Source organism: Sorex araneus, chromosome 3 (assembly GCF_027595985.1).
Source record: "Sorex araneus isolate mSorAra2 chromosome 3, mSorAra2.pri, whole genome shotgun sequence".
Lineage (NCBI taxonomy): Eukaryota > Metazoa > Chordata > Mammalia > Eulipotyphla > Soricidae > Sorex > Sorex araneus.
In genome coordinates, this window is record NC_073304.1 from 34,637,154 (window position 1) to 34,656,283 (window position 19,130).

Below are 19,130 nucleotides of genomic sequence, written 5' to 3' on the forward strand. Positions count from 1 at the left end.
AAATATCTGAAATATTTAGGAACATAGTGTCTTGAACTTACAATAACCTCTTAAAATAGTTCAGCCAACAAAATTTCCTTTCAGGGGCTGTGGCAAAATCTGTACATTGAATGCATTAGACTTGGTTTGGATCCACAATATCTCAAAAAGAAAAGCTTTTTGATGCATATGTGTGGGTGTGGGTGTATAAAAATAAAGGAAATAAAGCAAATATTCCAAAAAGTTAGAAAAAAATAGGTGGTAGGTTAAGTTTGGCCTGAGGACCAATTTGTCAGCACCTTTTCCAGAGCAAAACATTTTATTTGTTAAAGAAATTTTTTTTTTTAGAGCTTAAGATTGTGTTAAAAGCCATAGATAACTCTGAGCTCTGTCATATGCCACCAACTTCTATGTGATAACATGGGCAATAAAATTATTTCATATATGATGTGAAAAAGTTTGATAAGCATGGCCTTAGGAAAACTAACACATGCAGAAGGAGACATGCAAGAAGATATTCACTCTATCATGATACATAATTGCAAATGCTGAAATAATGTAAATTTCTATAAATGAGGGATATGAAAATCAAGACACAGGTATACAATAAGTTGTATGAGTGACCTAGAGGTCCACTTATTGGCACATACATAACCTAAATAGACTTATCTAAAATTCTCATTCACATCAAGTTATAAGATCATCCTCTGAAAAAGATATCATCACCTTTAAAACAGAGATAAAATTTTCCCAAAAGGCTTGCTAACTTTCCAACTCAAACCAGCCACTAATGTCTCACATTTCCAGAGGATTCAGACTAATTGTGCCACAGAGTAATAAAAATTCTGTGTAGCTCCATAGTGGGATTAGATATAATCTAGAATAAAAAGGAAACTGTATCATCTTATTTTGCCAATCCTATTATTGGACAGTCTGAACTGCACAGATCAAGACTGGATGGAAGTATCATCATAAACAAGCATGTGTTTTGTTTGTTTCTATATTCATGGATCACTCTTGTCAGGGTTTAAGGAACAACATTTAGTGCTAGGGAATGAATCTTGCTTGGCTGTGTGGAAGGCACATGCTTTACCAGCTATACTATTGCTCTGGCCCTAGATTAAAATTTTAAACCAGTCCACTCTCCAATTTTCAATGTCCAATTTCAGTTGATAAAGCTAAGTAGTACCTAAAGAAGAAGAAAGAGAGAGAGAGAGAAAGAAAGAAAGAAAGAAAGAAAGAAAGAAAGAAAGAAAGAAAGAAAGAAAGAAAGAAAGAGAGAGAGAGAGAGAAAGAAAGAAAGAAAGAAAGAAAGAGAAAGAAAGAAAGAAAGAAAGAAAGAAAGAAAGAAAGAAAGAAAGAAAGAAAGAAAGAAAGAAAGAAAGAAAGAAAGAAAGAAAGAAAGAAAGAAAAAGAGAGAGAAAGGAAGGAAGGAAGGAAGGAAGGAAGGAAGGAAGAAGAAAGAGAGAAAGAATAGAAGGAAAGAAACGAAGAAAGAAGGAAACAGAAAAAGAAAGAGGAAGAAAGAGGAGGGAAGGAAGGAGGAAAGGAAGGAAGGAAGAAAGGAAGGAAGGAAGGAAGGAAGGAAGGAAGGAAGGAAGGAAGGAAGGAAGGAAGGAAGGAAGGAAGGAAGGAAGGAATGGACTGGTGTTCTACCCTTCTAGTTACTGTTTTTTCCAACTGCTTCTTTAAAGACATTGTGTATGTCCCTAGAGAAACCTATAATTTCTTTTTTTTTTCAAGACCACTTTTGGGAATATATTCCGGAGAGGCAAAAAACCCGAATGCCCGAGAACAGATGACTGGTTAAAGAAACTTTGGTACATATACACAATGGAATACTATGCAGCTGTCAGAAAGGATGGAGTCATAAACTTTGCATATAAGTGGATCAACATGGAAAGTACCATGCTAAGTGAAATGAGTCAGAAAGAAAGAGACAGACACAGAAAAATCACACTCATTTGCAGAATATCAAATAGAATAGTAGCAATAAGTACCAGGAGGCCTGCTCCATGGCTTGGAAGCTGACCTCACATGCTGGGAGAGAGGCAGCTCAGACAGAGAAGGGAACACCAACAACAGTGCAGTGGAGGATCCACTCAGGATAGGAGACTATAGATTGAACATGATAGCTACCCAGTATCTCCATTCAAACCATAACACCCAAAAGGAGAGAGAGAACACTAAGGAATTCCCTGTCATGGGTGGGGCAGGCCCCCGGATAACACGGGGGGGGGGGCGGGTGGAGGGAGAGAGGGACCCTGGGGCCATCGATGGAGGAGAATGGGAACTGGTGGAGGGATGGGTACTCGAGTATTGCATGACTGTAACACAGGCATGAAACTCTGTAACTGCACCCTCACGGTGACTCATTAATAAAAAAATAAAAATTAAAAAAAGCATAAAATAAATAAATATAAATAAAATGAGGCTTTAAAAAAAAGAGAAACTTATAATTTCTTGAGCCAAAAAGTTTGTTTACCCTTTAGCAACCCGCAGAACATTAACTCTTATGATACATAACATAGCATTTTTTATATTTATAGCTGTATGAGAATTAACATATTCACTGAAACTTCCTAAGTGTAGGCTAGATTTTACTTATCTTTATAACATGTTATAGCATTAAGAAACATTTAAACTTGTATTATGATAGCACAAATAGTGCAAGTTAACTTTGTATTGATGTAAACATACAAATAGTATTGTATATAAATTGTGGATAGATGTGTTAATAAATTATCACATACACATTTAGATATCTGCCATTCAAATAAACATATATTCACTTCTGCAATAAAATAATTTGATTACCCTTTACACTGTAAATTTTCCTTTGCATAAAGTTTAAAGAAACCCTATAATTAAAATGTTATTATTAGTTTCCCTATTCATATTTAGACCAAAACAAATATAAAGTATGTTAAAAAAGTATTTTATATTTCTAAAGATATAAAGCCAAAATAATTTAAAAACTGTCATATCTTTTGGGAAAATTAATTTTTTATTTAATGTAGTACTATTTGCAATTTCTTGCCTCTAGGGAGCAATCTAATTGCATTAAGGTTGAAAACTACTTATATTAGTAAAGTTTTAAGTGAATCTTAAAGGCATATCTTTTTAGGAAAAGGTGAATTCAACTTTGATCCTATTCAAACTGCCATGAGTATTTTTATTCCTTGCATTATGGTAAGAAAAACAGGAAAAGGTTCTGAAAGACCGTAGTGCACACATCTGGTAGTTGTCCCTGCTTCAAACCCTCACTACACCAGGAGTGATACCTGAGCACAGCCTGGAGTAGCCCAAATACCACCTCATACTTCAAAAAGAAAAGGAAAATAGAAAAAAAGGAAGCATAATTGCTAAAGTACCGCTTCAGGATATTTGAAATCTATGACCCATTTTTGGCTTTTTAGTAAAGGTAAGAAAATGCTAAAGAGGGAAAATATATTTTAAATAAATTATAAATATAAAAATACACACTACCATCTCACATAAGCCTCTTAAGTAAGATTTTTTTTTACTGCGACATCCATTTAGAGAAGAAGAAAATAGATATTATTCTACCGAAGATTATGGACTATTACTTCCTATTCCATAGTATTTGTCTATAATTTGTGTAAATTTGAAGAACAGAGATAGGAAATCATAGATTTAAATCATTCCAAGAGTTCTGCTATATAAAACTAAATGAAAAGGGTGGGAGGCATTCTTAACTTTCTTTTGCATTAGAATAGTTATATTTGTAGACTCATTCCATCTTTATTTTTTACAGTTTTATTTATGTATTTATTTTTGTTGAATCACCGTGAGATACAGTTGCAAAGCTTTCATGTTTGATTTTCAGTCACATAATGATCAAACACCCTCTATCAGTGTACATTCTCTCTCTACAGCCAAAGTCCCCAATATACCACCCCCCTTTCCTATCATTCTCCTGTCTCTATGGCAGACAATTTCCCCCATACTCTCTTCTATTTATCATTCCATCTGTTTTAAACAAATAAACCCTTAATAAAAATGATAGTGATTACATTCTTTCATTTCATTCTTTGATATCTGAGTCAAAAGAAAAACTGACCAAGTCTCAAAGATTTATATACGTGTCCCTGAGTGAAACAGAAAAACCCTACCATTAAAATAAATGAGGAAGAAAGTGGAACTGTAGAGGAAGTAAATGAGGGAGGAAAGATGAAAGGAAGGAGAAAAGAAAGGAAAATGGGATGGGAAGGGAAGAGGGAAAGAGAGAAAGGGGAGGAGGAGAGGAGAGGAGGTATGGAAAGGAAGGCAAGGAATGAAAGGGAAGAAAGGGAGAAGGGAGAAACAAAAGGGGGGAGGGTAAGAGGGAAGGAAGGAAGGAAGGAAGGAAGGAAGGAAGGAAGGAAGGAAGGAAGGAAGGAAGGAAGGAAGGGAGGGAGGGAGGAAGGGAGGAAGGAAGGAAGGAAAGATTCAGAGAACTATGAGTCCATATTAAAAAAATGATTTCTTACATTATGAAAGGCTTTCCTTTGGGAATCCTTTACATAGCTCTACCAGAATGCTTAAAACATGACTTGATTTGTAATAATTCAATTTATACCAAATATTTAAGAAATATATTTGTAATATAAGAGGTATAGTAGTATTTATAAAAAACACTCGATTTCTAAGACAGATATAGAGGCTATGATGACACAATATCCAAGGAAATTAAAGCACCTGGGTTTTAGCTCTAATAATCTTGGATAGGTTCTAAATAGAATTAAGAAGGTTTTTCAAAAGCTTTCCAATGAAATTTTCCCATTCCACAGTAATTTTGTTAATTATGCATTGCTACTTTCTAAACCATATCTCTTTTCATCTCTGAACATATTCTGCCCGAATCTTGTCTGAAAGGGCAGAATATATTGGTAAAATGATTCATTCATAGCAAAATACTATTAGGAAATTCTACATTTAGGAAAAAAAGCACAGCAAGCAGGTTAATGGTAATGATGTGAGATCTGGATGGGTATGCGTGTAGATGTGTTTTGTTTCTTTTATGGTATTTACTGTGCTCTGCTGAAGGGGTCAGTATTGGTTAAGTAACCAAAAAAAACCAGATCCTACTGCCACCTGAAGATTCCTATAAGATAAAATAAACACTGAAAAATTCAAACATAGAATGGTGCTTCTTAAAGTTTTCCATTCCATATCAAAAGGCTCTTCATATCAAAGAAGGATAAACATAGTATGACCAATATCAATGGGCTAATGTTTTGTTTCAAGTTTTTCCTTTTATGCCATTATCCATCCTGCTTATCTGAAAATGATTCAATTTACCTACCAAATAATGAAACAGTTCCACAACTACCCTAGGTCAGGTGCTTGTGTCTGAGTGGACCTGGTGGTAAACATACAGTCACAGGCTTTGACCATGCTTTGCATTCCTGCAGGCTTGGGTCATAACTGATTTTGACGAGGCAGGGTGAAGATGGTTGAAAAGAGAGAACTTGTGTTTACCTCCTCTAATCTTGCACATCTACACCAGTTTGATTAATCCCTACAGAAACCAACCCCAAACCACAGTGAACAAAGTGTTCACAACAAAGGGCAAAAGGAAAATAGTCACATGCTGGAGAAAGCCCTAGGCTTACCAAGAAAAAAAAAAAAACCCAAGGAAGAGTAACAGCATTCTCAACCTTGGTGCTAAAAAGTCACTTTGGAAGCTGGTCATCATATATTACTGCCTATGTAGTGGTGTTGTGTAACCACTGAAAGACACTTCAAACCACTGAACACAAAATTTCCTATTCTGAATTATCATAGAGTCCATCTGGAAGAATCAAGCTGATTATACATAGTTCAGGTTTAGAAAACACTTTGTGATAAAAATAAATCAACTGTTTTATAAGCAACTTTAGAATAGAACTGACACCTACAGGTGATGGCAAAGTTGGTTTTTTTTTTTAAGTGGAAGCATGGTCTTTAATATTTTACTTCATGTAGTTACTATAAAAATTTCATCTAAAAGTACAAAATAATGGGAAAAATCAGAATTCAACAATTAAAATGCTATAACTATTAAAATGATCAAATATGAGCCTTACACATGAAGAAATCATCAGAGGAACCCAGATATGCAGGACCTGTGGCTGAGATCTCCAAGCCTGCTTGGATTGGGACTGGGCCTCCTCCACCCAGATCCCCAGTTTTCCAGTAGCTTGGCAGTCACACTCACAAACTGCCCCCTTGGTGCCATGTAATCTCATCAATGGCCAAGATCCAGAGACTATAAAATAAAGCTCCCGGAAGAGAGTGATGCAGTATTTCCTGGAGCATGCAGCCACGAATGCTGCGAATGTGGCGACAGGACCTCTAGCCCACTGATGTACCTAAAGTAACACACGTGTGTTTGGTTTTAACATACTTGCTATGTTGCATACTTGTATTCTTGTATATACAGGCTTAAATGGCCCCCAAACAAAATATAACAACCTACATACACTTCCCTCTTATTGTGGTGGGAAGATGCTTGCTGGTTGGGTGGGTGTTTGAATATTATCTGTAATGAACTATTGTGAACTACTTTATCAAAATAAAATGTATAAAAATCTAAAAAAAATGATTAGATGTATATACTAATTATTGTATTCATGTCAGATTTAAACAGACATCAATAAATTCCTCATGCAAACACATCTTATTAAGGGTATATGAACAATAATAATATCATAATATTTAGTGCCAAGAATAATAGCCCGAGTCTTTGTATATTTTAAACAATTACAGATCTAGTTGATTTATGACTAGCTTAAACACGTTATTAAAATTTATTGTTTCTCTAATTCTTGAAATAGGCTAGTTTCTCCAAAATGCACAAATATCGATAATGTACAAATAGGAACATAAGTGGATGGTGACCATACTTTACACAAAAATTAAAATAGCATAAACTCAGGTTAAAGAGAGAGCTCAATGAATCAGGATACAGGCTTTGTATGCAGGAGACCCAGGCTCAATACCCGCACTGCATGGTCCACTGAGTACTGAGAGCCAAGAGTAGATCCCAAACACTGCTGGCTGTTGCCCTAAGTCTCTTTCCTCCTCCTTTTGCCCCCTTCCTGCCAATTCTAAATTTAAACATAATCTTTTCCTTCTTTCAGATGTAAGATTAGCATCTAAATTAGTTATGGTAAGTTTCAAAAGTATATTAAAAATAATCCCTAGTTTAATCAAAGGTATCCAACAGGCACAATATAATTTATTAGCATGAAAATGTATGATTTTATATAATATCTATAGTGATAAAGGAAAGATCTATTTAATTAAAATGTTAATTTTGTGCTACTCTGATAAATGGCTATTCAGGCAAATGACCAAGAGGAAAATACAATTGATAACTCTAGTGCTAGAAATTAAATGAAACCTTTGGGAAAAGTTACAGGATGGGGGAGAAGGGCAGACGACAGAGATATTAAAGCTAGTTATTTTATTTAGTACCTAAACATTCAGAAAATTATTCCTCTAGCTAAAAGGTATGCATTTACTGGAGAGGACTTAGTCTGTAAGTACATTTCTATGGATGTACCAGAAATATGCCATCAATAAACTGTACTACAGTGGATAAAACACAGTGTATATAGTAGGTTTCAAATTCTACACAAAGGATGATTTCTACAACAGATTAAATTTCAATATTAAGAAATTTTGAATGTCTCAAAATAAAGCCATTATTAGTTCACCTAGTTGATCTGCAGTTACTACTTCAGACTACAACATGTATTGAATTAAAAATCAAATGAAGGGGTCTAGTCTGGGGTAACTTGAAAGGATTTGAGTGCATACTTTTCATTGTAGGTGAGTTTAATCCTTAGGACCACATGGTCACTGTCCCTCAAGCAAACAAAATCAAACAAGTAGTTTGTATACACTACAAAACACCTACTAGTGTAGTATATATACAGGGACAAACTAAACTATATACTAAATCTGATAATTCTAGTAAGGTAATGTTTCAGTTTTTATTAACTATCACCCACAAGTTGCCTCTTTCTAGAAAGAGTGACTACTAAGAACCCAAGCCTTCCACAGTCAAAGAAGCTTCAAACAATTAAGTCCACAATATAAAAATCAGCTTCAATGAGTCAAAGAGAATTGCTTTTCCCGTATCTTTCTAATCTATTCTGTTTGTACCAACCGCAAACTACAGATTGGATCAATGGAAGATGTGACCTTAAAACTAAAGCTCAGCTAGGTTCTAGTCTAAGAAGTTCACTTTAAAAATTGAAATAAGTTACAAATATAAATATTTTAATATATAGAATAAGGCCCCTTAATCATCCTATATAAGACCAAAGTCACCAGATAATACCTCTAATACATATAAGACCTTTTTTATAAAACAACATGAAACATTCCATATAAATTATCCAATTTCCTAACTTTTTTCCAACTTTCCTAAGACTTCCGTGAAGAATATTTTAAATTTCCATTGGGAGGCAAAAAAAAAAAGAAATGAAAGTTTGTCTTACTGTCAATAACATATTTCCCTGTTCCACATTTAGTGCTCCATCTTATGAAAAAAAATGTTCAGCACCATGAGAAATTAAATCAACGGAATGCCCCAGCTTTCTGAAAAATGTCTGATTTCTAAGTACAGATCAAGTATATTGTCTTATTAGTCATTTCACTTAATCAATTAGTTGAACTCTGGATATCGTAGGCACTCATATATTTGCTCACACAATAAATATCATTAACAACAGCTAACAAAGATCACAGTTTAAATGCATTACATATACTATTTCATTTAATTCTATCAACAACTAGAACTAAGTAAATTACTATTCTTCATTTTACTGATGAGGAAACTAAGGCCTTGGTTAAGCAACAAAAGATAAGGCCAGGATTTTAACAAAAGCTGCCTAATTTTAGACCCTGTTTAAAGATCACTGTCATAATTTCATTTTTTGTTTGTTTTGGGGGCCATACCTGGTGATGATCAGGGGTTACTCCTGGCTCTGCATTCAGGAATTACTCCAAGAAGTGCAAGGAAAGCATCTTACCTGCTGAAGTATATCACTCCAACCCCTTCCTCAACCCCTCCCACTTATATTTTTGTTTGTGTTTTTGGGAGACACCTGACTGTGCTCAGTGCTTATTCCTGGCTCTATGTCCCTGGCAGTGCTCAGAGGGACCATACATGGTAAAGGGACTGAACCTGGGTCAGTCACATGCAAAGCAAGCGCCTTAGATACTATATACTACCTCTCCAGGTCCAAGATCATCATGGTAGAAAGAACAGATCAGCAGTAAAACAAACAAACAAAAAACCACTTAATGTATATTCTAGTCTTTGTAACACTAAATCTTTGGAAAGAAAGGAAATTTAGACTTGGACATGTGACTCAGTGATAGAGTGTGAGGCCCTGAATTCCATTCCCAGGACTGCACGGTCCCTGAGCAGTGTACTGCTGCAGGGCCCCCAAACCAAAGGAGGAGGTTTTTGATCTTTAAAATTCTCATAATGCCCAGAAGAGTAGATGGTACTATTTAGTTTTTCTTCAATTCACCAATAAGATGGAACTAAAGAGATTGTAATAGACCAAATAGACTGTAACAGTGATTCTTAACATGAAATGTCTAAGAAAGGTTAGTAAGACTAGGAAGCTCATTGCCCCCAAGCAAAGTCACTATATAATGTGTGGGAAGGCTTCCAAGATTTACTCAGGTAGGGGGAATAATTGATAATTAAGGCTGAGGGTTAGAGCTTCCATGAGCTGAAGGCCTGGTTTGGAAAATTTCTGAGTTGCCTTAGAGTGGAAAGACCCCTTCCCATCCAGACAAAGGTTGCTGAGATAACCCTAACAGTTCCAGGCCAAATCTGAGAGAGGCTGATGAGTATACCTGAAAGCTCTGTGGCTTAAAGCATTCAAGCTCAGAGAAGGCAGGGAAAGGGAAAATTTATTGAGGAACAAATTTGTTTCAGCAGGACATTTGGGGAATAAACCGGCTTTGAGTTCAAGGGACAAATAAAGTTTTGGCTTGCAAGATCCAGAGACTATGAAATAAAGCTCCCAGAATAAAATGACACAGAATGTCCTGACCCCGCACCAGGCTGTCTTCATGGAGGTAACTTGGACAGGGGAAGGTAGAATTTCCCTCCCCACCGCAGCAGAACCCCAGCAGCTAAAAATCTCCAGAACTCAACCGTATAGCCATGGCTCAAGGCCTCTCTCCAGAGGCTCAGACGAGCATCACCTATGGGGAACCTGCAGAAAAAACCAGATATGTGGGACCTGTGACTAAGATCTCCAAGTTTACTGGAGCAGGACTGGGCCTCCTCCCCCCCAGTTCCTGTTTTCCTGTACCTTGACAGTTACACCCACAAACTGCCTCCGGCGTCATATAATCTCATCAATGGCCAAGATCCAGAGACTATGAAATAAAGCCCCAGCAAGAGCGTGATCCAGAATGGTCTGGGCATGCAGTTGCATTTGCGGCCACATAACCTCTTATACTCTAGCCCACTGGTGTACCAAAAGTAGCACACATTGGTTTGGGTTTAACATCTATGTTTGTAATCTCTTATACAAGGGTTTAAATGACTCCAGGATGAAATACAACAATCTTCACACACCGCTCTTATGGTGGTGGGAAGGTGCACGGTGATGGGATTGGTGTTTGAATATTATCTGCAATGAACTATTGTGAACAACTTTATAAAAATTTAAAAAATTAAAAAAAAAATTTTGGCTTGCTCTTCAAGTCTGTATTCTCCATTGAACATGTAATTTCACTGGTTTGTGTCTCTGTTTCTTTGTCTATTTCCACTCTAAAGAAGCCCATGTTCTTTCTTGAACAGACACTTCTCCCTTTCCCCTCACATCTTTCTTAATAAGTTTCAATAAAAGCTTTCTTTTGGCAAAAAAAGAAAGAAGGGAAGAAAGAAGAAGAGAAAGAAAAGGAAAGAAAAAAGAAAAGAAAAAAGAAGAGAAGAGAAAAGAAAAGAAAAGAAAAGAAAAGAAAAGAAAAGAAAAGAAAAGAAAAGAAAAGAAAAGAAAAGAAAAGAAAAGGAGAAAGAAAAAGAGTTTTACCAGTAATAGAGGTGCTTCTTTCACTGTACCCAGGCAAGGAATCTATCTCATTGTCCTGTTCATTCCTGAATATAGTCTTTATTCTGTCTTACTACAAAAATCTAAATAGGGCAAAAGGGAAGCTCTGGAGTCTTAGAAACAGCCCTACATATGATGACACTTGAACATAAGAATTTTTCACTCTCTGCAATAACCTCAACTGACCAGAATTGTTCAATGCACTCAGACCTGGTTTGGTCCCTAAATGATGAACTGTTCCATCCTGTTGCACTGAAAGGGTTGAAAAGATAATTCATAGCCTCCACAGTCCCAGCCACTAGTATGCCTAAGCAGAGAATCCAGACAATCGTAGAATCATCCTACAGCCTCACTTGGGAAAGAAAAAGAACCAGTAGTCCTATTCAATTTTTCCAATTAGTAACACATTCACTCAACCCTGTCTGTAGAGCTCACAATGGTTATGTCCACACAAATTAACTGATAACAGTAGGCCCAACATTGCTGTACCAAGGACATTCCCAGCACACACACCCAGAAATGCAAATTGAATTACTAGTAAAGAACTCTTTCTGCCAAAGAAAAACTATTAAAGTCTGGTGGAAGACCCTGATTACCCAAATGTGCAGATACTAATGAATCAAAAATCATAAAAGGACAGGTAAATATTATAGTACCATAGAAACTAATAAAGCTACAATATATGTGACCCTAAAGAAATTAAGATCTAGGAATCAGAATGTTTACCTCATAGTGCCAAAAATCAAACAAGAGTCTTGCACATATACAAGCCAAGTACTCTACTCATGAGTTACACTTCCAGCTCTAAATATTTACGCTCTTCTAAACCATACCTTACACTGTTGAGATATCTCAACAGCAATAGAAAGTTTAGTGCAGTGGTTGCTAACCAGTTTGTATACTGGTAACCACGCACAGACATTTCTTGTTAGTCCACAAAAAAGTTATTGCCACTTAACACATGGTATATCTGGATCTTTTTGCAATACTATTAGAGTGCAAATGTGTGAGTTTTTATACAATGGGGCCCCAGGATGGTCAGTGGCAAAACCCCTGTCTTTTAACAGTGAGGCTGTGAGTGTAATCTCCAGTGCTATCCCAAATGCACCCAACAGTGTTCCAGTGATTCTGCAGTTTCAGACCTCCAGTGCTATGATAAAAAATGTGATTTTCAGCATACCATGATTATGTGAGCACTGCAACTAAGAGTATACAACCACCAGCAAGTACTATACCAAATGTTTGACCCCTGGCAAGTAAAGGCTGATTTTACAAGCACTACAATCTAACAAATGAGTACAACCACCTAGTATGTATGTGTATATGTAACATCCCTTCCTTCCCCCCTCTGCTCTGCAACAACAACGACAAAAAGGAAGAAGGCAAGTGAAATTTTATAAATTAAACTGTGATCCAGGGAGATAGTTCAAAGGGCTAGAGCACATGCTTTGCCTGAGGGATCCTTGGTTTCTATCCCTGACATTGCAGGTCCCCTAACCAACATGCAACTGCAGGAACAATCCCTTAGGCACTGACCTGGGAGCAGTCCCTAAATACCTCTGGGTATGGTGCTTTCCCCAGAACCAAAAATCATACATTAGTATATATTCTTTATGATAAGTAACATTTTAAATTTCTGCCTACTGGCTAGAATATATTTCTATTTTCACTGGTTTTTAGTCTTAAAAAGATTGAAAAAACCACTAGTTTACTAGGCAAAAAACCAACACAAACTAAAGAAAATTAGGATATAAAAATGTTCTCCCTGGACCTAGAAACTGTTAGAGATGGAAAATTTCAGGTCTCATTTCAGACATACTGATTCAGAAATCAGAGTTTTAGCAAGCTTCCATGTGATTCTTAAGCAAGCTGTAGTTTGAAGCTGCCTACCTTATAAATTTAATATTAAAAGTAAAAACATCATAAAATACTTTTAAAATATTGTTTTAGGTTAACAATGCATTATGCAGAGAAAAAGATGACTATAAGTCATAGTTAAACCTAAAACTTGATAATTCAGTCATGCAGCATTTTGACCCAGAGGTCTGAATGCCACACAAGTTTCTTACCTGACCAGTGTCCAGCAGAGCTGCCAGATCTGTCTGTGCAGGTCTCACTTACAGGTCTAAACACAGTTTCCCATCCACCAGTAGCATAGCGCCAATTCTGAGATTCCAAGATGAGTGTTCGCTGTGTGCCATAGGCAATCATGAAGCAGTAGACGACATGATGGAGTTGACAGCCATAGCCACAGCCTTTGTTGATATTACATACTAGCTTTTTTGCTTTGCTGCAGTCCTTAGGATTCTGTCAGGAGGAAAAGAAATAGAGGGGAAGATAAACTCTCCAGAAAGATCATATCTTATTAAGGAGAATGCAGTTTTTAGTATTAAAAGACTTCAAAGAATCTGCTGACATTTTTATATGAATACATATGAAAAGGACAGTGAACAAGAGGTTACTTTGAAAATATCATTAAACAAATAAATTAGGAAGTTACACTAAGGGCCAGAGATATTATATGGCTTGTGGGTAAAGGCAGGGGGGAGGTACTTTGCCTTGCATCATCCTAATACAGATTCAATCCCTAGCAGTACGTATAGTACCCTGAGCAGCACCACATTAGAATTGGCCCCTGAGCAGCACTATGTGTTGTTCCCCACCTCAAAAAAAAAAATTAAAAAAAATATTCTACTACTCAGAATATACATGTGTGATCATCTCTGACTTTAGTTCTGTATACAATGAGATCTTAATTAAAGAAGTAGAAGTGTCCATTAATTTCATTTGTACTTTAGCATTCTCAGTTCACTTTCCCCAGTGACATTCAAATATTAAATAAAAAACTGAAATTTACATAATTACTCCATATATCTCCAGAGTTCTATATGTTACAAAACAAAACATACTTTTTACAGAAGTTAAAATCACACAGTAAAAGGTTATCTGAGCTCAACAATTACAAAATATCAGTCATGGGATTTGCTAAAAATAAACAACTATAGATAGCTACTATAGTTTCACAATACATAATGTAGAACTCATTCTACATTGGTCATCAAGTAATAGTTGCATCAATTTTTAATCAGGACTGAATATAATATATATATTTATATCTATCTATTCTGTAAAGCAAATGACAGTGCAATGGGGTAGTTGAATCAATAAGTGGATATGAGAATAACTTTTTCCCCATTCTAAAGTTTGAATTCTATCCTAATTTGTACACATGCCTTAGCCTGAGAAGTTTTCTAAGCTGTTTTGTCTGCAAGAGAAGAGAAAGGACTGATCCCTTTCAGAAATACAGTATTTTATCCCATACAACAAAAAAATCAAGGGAACCAGCTCTCAACTTATATAAGCCTTGAATAAAGCAATTTTGGCAAATAGACTTGCCACCTCCCAAATCTATAACCATATTCTAGTCTTCTGTTCTGTCAAGTAGAGTCCTGGAAACAAAGACTAGGATAGTGCAGCTATAAAATCAATCTGAAAGAAAAGATCAGAAAGGAAAATGCAATAGTTATTTTCAGAAGTACCTTTTCATACTCATATGTGACAAGCTGGGGTTTCTTCAGACTAGGTAAAGCCTCAAGAATCTTAATAAAAGTTGAGACATTACGAATTTGAAAAAGACTAAATAAAATTAATCAAGATTTGATCAATAATGTTCTCCTAACTAATAATTAAACTTGATGATTCTTTGAGTTCTGAAATGCACGAGGCAATAAACATTCTTATTCCAGTTATTATAAGTTATCAATGAGTTGAGAACATAGGGTGTGATGTCACATAGTATTGGAAGACAAATATAATTTATTTTCTGTATATTATCTTCCAAAGATACTTGTAATGAAACTATTCTTATTTTTTCTGCCTTTTTTGGGTCACACCAGTGATGCACAGGGGTTACTCCTGGCTTTGCACTCAGGAATTACTCCTGGTGGTACTTGGGGAACCATATGGGATGCTGAGAATTGAACTCAGGTCGGCAAGTACATGCAAGGCAAATGCCCTACCTGCTATATTATCGCTCCAGCCCCAATAAAATTATTCTTAAACTAGTTTAAAGCCTCATTATTGACTCAATTGATTTTTTCAAGATATCAAAGGAGAGGAAAGAACTGTAAATAAAATGACATATTAAGAACACTGACATCAGACTTCTCCCTTTTTTGAGAAATATAGCACTGGAATATCTCTAAAATTCACATGAGAAAGAAAATGTCCACTTACTTTTCAATAAATTTTTCTTTTAAATAGTTTTCCTTAACAGTATACCTTATATTAGTTTTCATATTATTTTTAAAGGAAAATAAGAGCAAGGAAAAATAATAATTGAAATGCTTGGCCTTTAGTTTTGAAACTGTAAGTTATTTTTTTAATTTGGAAGAAGACATATCTAACATTAAGAAAAGAAACTCTTGGGTGGAGAGAGTACAGCAGGTAATGCATTTTTCTTGCATGCAGGCAATGCCAATTTGACTTCTGGTATCACAAAAGGTTCCCTTCAACACTTCCCGGAGTGACCCATGAGTAGACAGCTAGAAATAAGCCCTGAGTATCACAGTATATAGCCCACATGCCCACTTTTTTGAAAATAAAAGCACTCTTTAAAAGTGCTTTAAAAGCTTTAAAAGTCAAAGTTTAAAGCACAAGAATCGAGGCCTTAAAAGAGCTCAGTTCTTTTTTTGGTTTGTTTTTAAATAAAAAGGCTTCATTCTAGAGTCTTGAAATCTCCAGACTTGCCCAGAGTCAGGAATAAGTGACCTCTTCCCCACGTTTCTGTGCTTCCAGTAGTCTGGCAGTCAAACCCACTAACTGCCTCTGGTGCCATATAATCTCACTAATGGTCGTGATCCAGCCATTCACAAATGAATCTCTCAGAAAAGAGCAACACAGAGCCATACATCAAAGAGATGCCTCCAGACCCCAAAGTCACCATCTAGTTAAAAAAAAATTAAGTTACCCTCAGTTATATAACCATATTTAAAACTTTAGAATTCCCGGTGAGATCCTGGTGGTGAATCCGTAATACAGCTCACAGAGGTTCTTGATGTACTGAGTTTGAATGCCCTGTTGGGCTTCGATGACCACTTCAGTCTCACTAGAATCAAAGGCCTTCTTTAAATCGCTGAACATTAGACAAGAGTGGCCACCTTGAACTCTCGAGAAACTTCAATAAGCCTAGTCATTGTGTGATATGATAGATCATGCTGAATCCCCTTCAGAACCCGTCTTGCTCGAATGGTTGTCCTTCGTCTAGTGTTCTGCCTATTCTATTCAGGATGACTCGAGTGAACAACTTGCTAGACCATAAACAACAGGCAGATTGGGTGATAGTTGATGTTGTAGATGTCTCCCTTCTTATATAACAGAATGGTCCTGCTGGTTCTCCACTGGGATGGAAACTTGCATTCAGACAGTAGCATGTGAAGAGCCAAGTCAGTGTATTGATGAGTACTGGTGGCAAAAATTCAGGTGTTCAGGTCTGACCTTGTCTGGACCGGATGCTGTACGAGTCTTTACCAATGAAATGTCCTGTCGGATTTTGGAAGGGAGAACGTTGAAAACGACATATCCATCGTACGGAATTTGGTATGTAGGCAGGTGGACGTGGCTATCAAAGAGATCCGAGTAGAAGTCGTGAATAACCCTCTCCATTGCCCTTCTGGAAGATGTGATAGATCCATCAGGATGTCGGCGGGTAGTCATCTTGGTTTTGTAGTCTGCAAAAAACAGGCGAGCATCTCGAATACTTTTCCTGGCTTCTGCTGCATCGGTCAACACTGCTGCTCTTCCCTCTTTGAGGTCTTCCATTATTGCTTCTCTGCACAGCTTTGCGAACTCGGACATTAGCTTGTGGTTGCCTGAGGCTCATTCCAAACCACATTGGTGAGTGAGCGGAGAGTTTCTGAAGACAGGCGTCTGTGGCTTTCCCACTCTCGGCATTCTCGAGAAGTCATGGAGATGCTAATGTAAAGAGGTGACGTAAAGAGAGGGGTTTGGCACGGTAATACCATTTCACTGAAACTCTTCAGTGCCACCCTCGAGAACGTCATGCAACGACTGGAATGGGAAGGAATGGGAGTGAGGATAGATGGTCGGCAACTACACTACCTCCGCTTTGCTGATGACATCGTTCTCATAACACCAAACATTAGCCAAGCGGCACAAATGCTGGCCGACTTCGATCGTGAGTGTGGAAAGGTCGGACTGCAGCTGAATCTCACCAAAACAATGTTCATGAAAAACGAACTAGTCCCTGACGTTCCATTTGCTCAGAATGGAATGAACATCTCTGAATGCAGCAGCTATGTGTACCTGAGTCAAGAACTCAACATGAGAAAGAAATGCGCAGGAGGAAGAGAGCAGCAAGGAACACTTTCAAGAGGATCAAAGAAGTGGTTAAGAGGACGAAGAACCTCTGGCTCCAGGCACATCTTTTCGACTCCACCATTCTTCCTGCCCTAACATATGCCTCAGAGACCTGGACCCTACAAAAACAGGATGAGAACGCTATTCAGGTATCTTAAAGAGGAATCGAAAGAGCTATGCTTGGAGTATCACATTTCACTCAAGTGAGAGAAGAAATTCGGAGTTCCGACCTCCATCGACGGTCAAGAATCAGGGATGCTGTCTCGTTTGCCCAAGTGTCAAAAATCAGATGGGCCAGACACATAATGCAATTCAGAGAGGACCGCTGGACTAGAGCTGTACTTAATATTCAAGGCCAGGGAAAACAAGGGCTAGAAGGACTGCTCAATGGTTTGAATCCGTAAGTGTGGGGAAGAGAGTGAGTAAGATAAAGAGGTCAGCATGACAATTAATAGTTGGAAATGATCACACTGGACAAGAATTGAGTGTTAAAGGTAGGTAAAGGGATATACAGGACAACCTTATCTGTATTGGAAACTACAATGCTGAAAGATGGAGGGTGTGTGGAAAGAAGCAGAGAGAGGGGTGAGAGGAGAGAGAGGGAAGGAGGAAAGGGGAGAGGGAGTGGAAGAGAGAGAGAAAGAGAGAGAGAAAGAGAGACAGAGTGAGAGAGAGAGAGAGAAGTGCTTGCTAAAGAGGCAGGCTGAGGGTAGGGTGAAGGGAGGGAAATTGGAGACACTGGTGCTGGGAAACATACACTGCTGGAGGGATGGATGCTGGAACACTGTATGACTGAAATCTAATCATGAACAGCTTTGTAAGGGTCTATCTCACAGTTATTCAATAAAAAAAAGAAAAAAATTATTTTGATCTAAGGAAACCTTGGGCTGGAGCGATAGCACAGCGGTAGGGCGTTCGCCTTGCACACCGCCAACCCGGGTTCGATTCCTCCACCCCTCTCGGAGAGCCCAGCAAGCTACGGGGACTATCTCGCCCACACGGCAGATCCTGGCAAGCTATTCATGGCCTATTTTATATGCCACAAACAGTAACAACAAGTCTCACAATGGAGAAGTTTCTGGTGCCTGCTCGAGCAAATCGATGAGCAACGGGATAACAGTGACAGTAAGGAAACCTTACTGAAATTCCGTGTCGGAGTTAAGTTTTTGTTATTCACTAACAAAATATAACATTTGTTATAGACTGGACATATCTTTACGATTCCACAGTTCTTCCTGCACTAACATATGCCTCAGAGACCTGGGCCCTACGAAAACAGGATGGGAACACAATTCGGGTCACCCAAAGAGGAATCAAAATAGCTATGCTTGGAATATCACATTTCACTCAAAAGAGAAGAAATCTGGAGTTCTGACCTCTGTCAACTATCAAGAATCAGGGATGCTATCGTTTTCGAAGGCATCAAAAACCAGATGGGCCGTACACGTAATGAGATTTAGAGATGACTGCTGGACTAGAGCTGTTACTGACTGGATTCCACGGGACGTCAAAAGACAGTATGTGGCCGCCCACCTATGAGATAGTCAGACTTCTTTTGAGACTCTTCGTGTTCCTGGAGCAAGCAGATACCACTGGGTTACACTAGCATGCAACAGGGACGAATGGAGATGTTACTGGACAAATGGAGATTTGCCCGCTGGAGCAAATCGAAGATCAATGGGATGACAAGTGACA

At 37.6% G+C, this 19,130-nt stretch overlaps 1 protein-coding gene across 4 annotated transcripts in view; it reads right to left on the bottom strand.

The window, feature by feature from the left end:
* The window catches only part of FUT8 (fucosyltransferase 8), a 280,643-nt gene that overhangs the window by 71,021 nt on the left and 190,492 nt on the right, over positions 1-19,130 (bottom strand). For all 4 annotated transcript variants that reach the window (XM_055132354.1, XM_055132353.1, XM_004612349.2 and 1 more), the window contains one exon: positions 13,127-13,364. In XM_055132354.1, the coding sequence (XP_054988329.1) occupies positions 13,127-13,364 (238 nt within the window). The remainder of the gene's footprint in view (positions 1-13,126; positions 13,365-19,130) is intronic.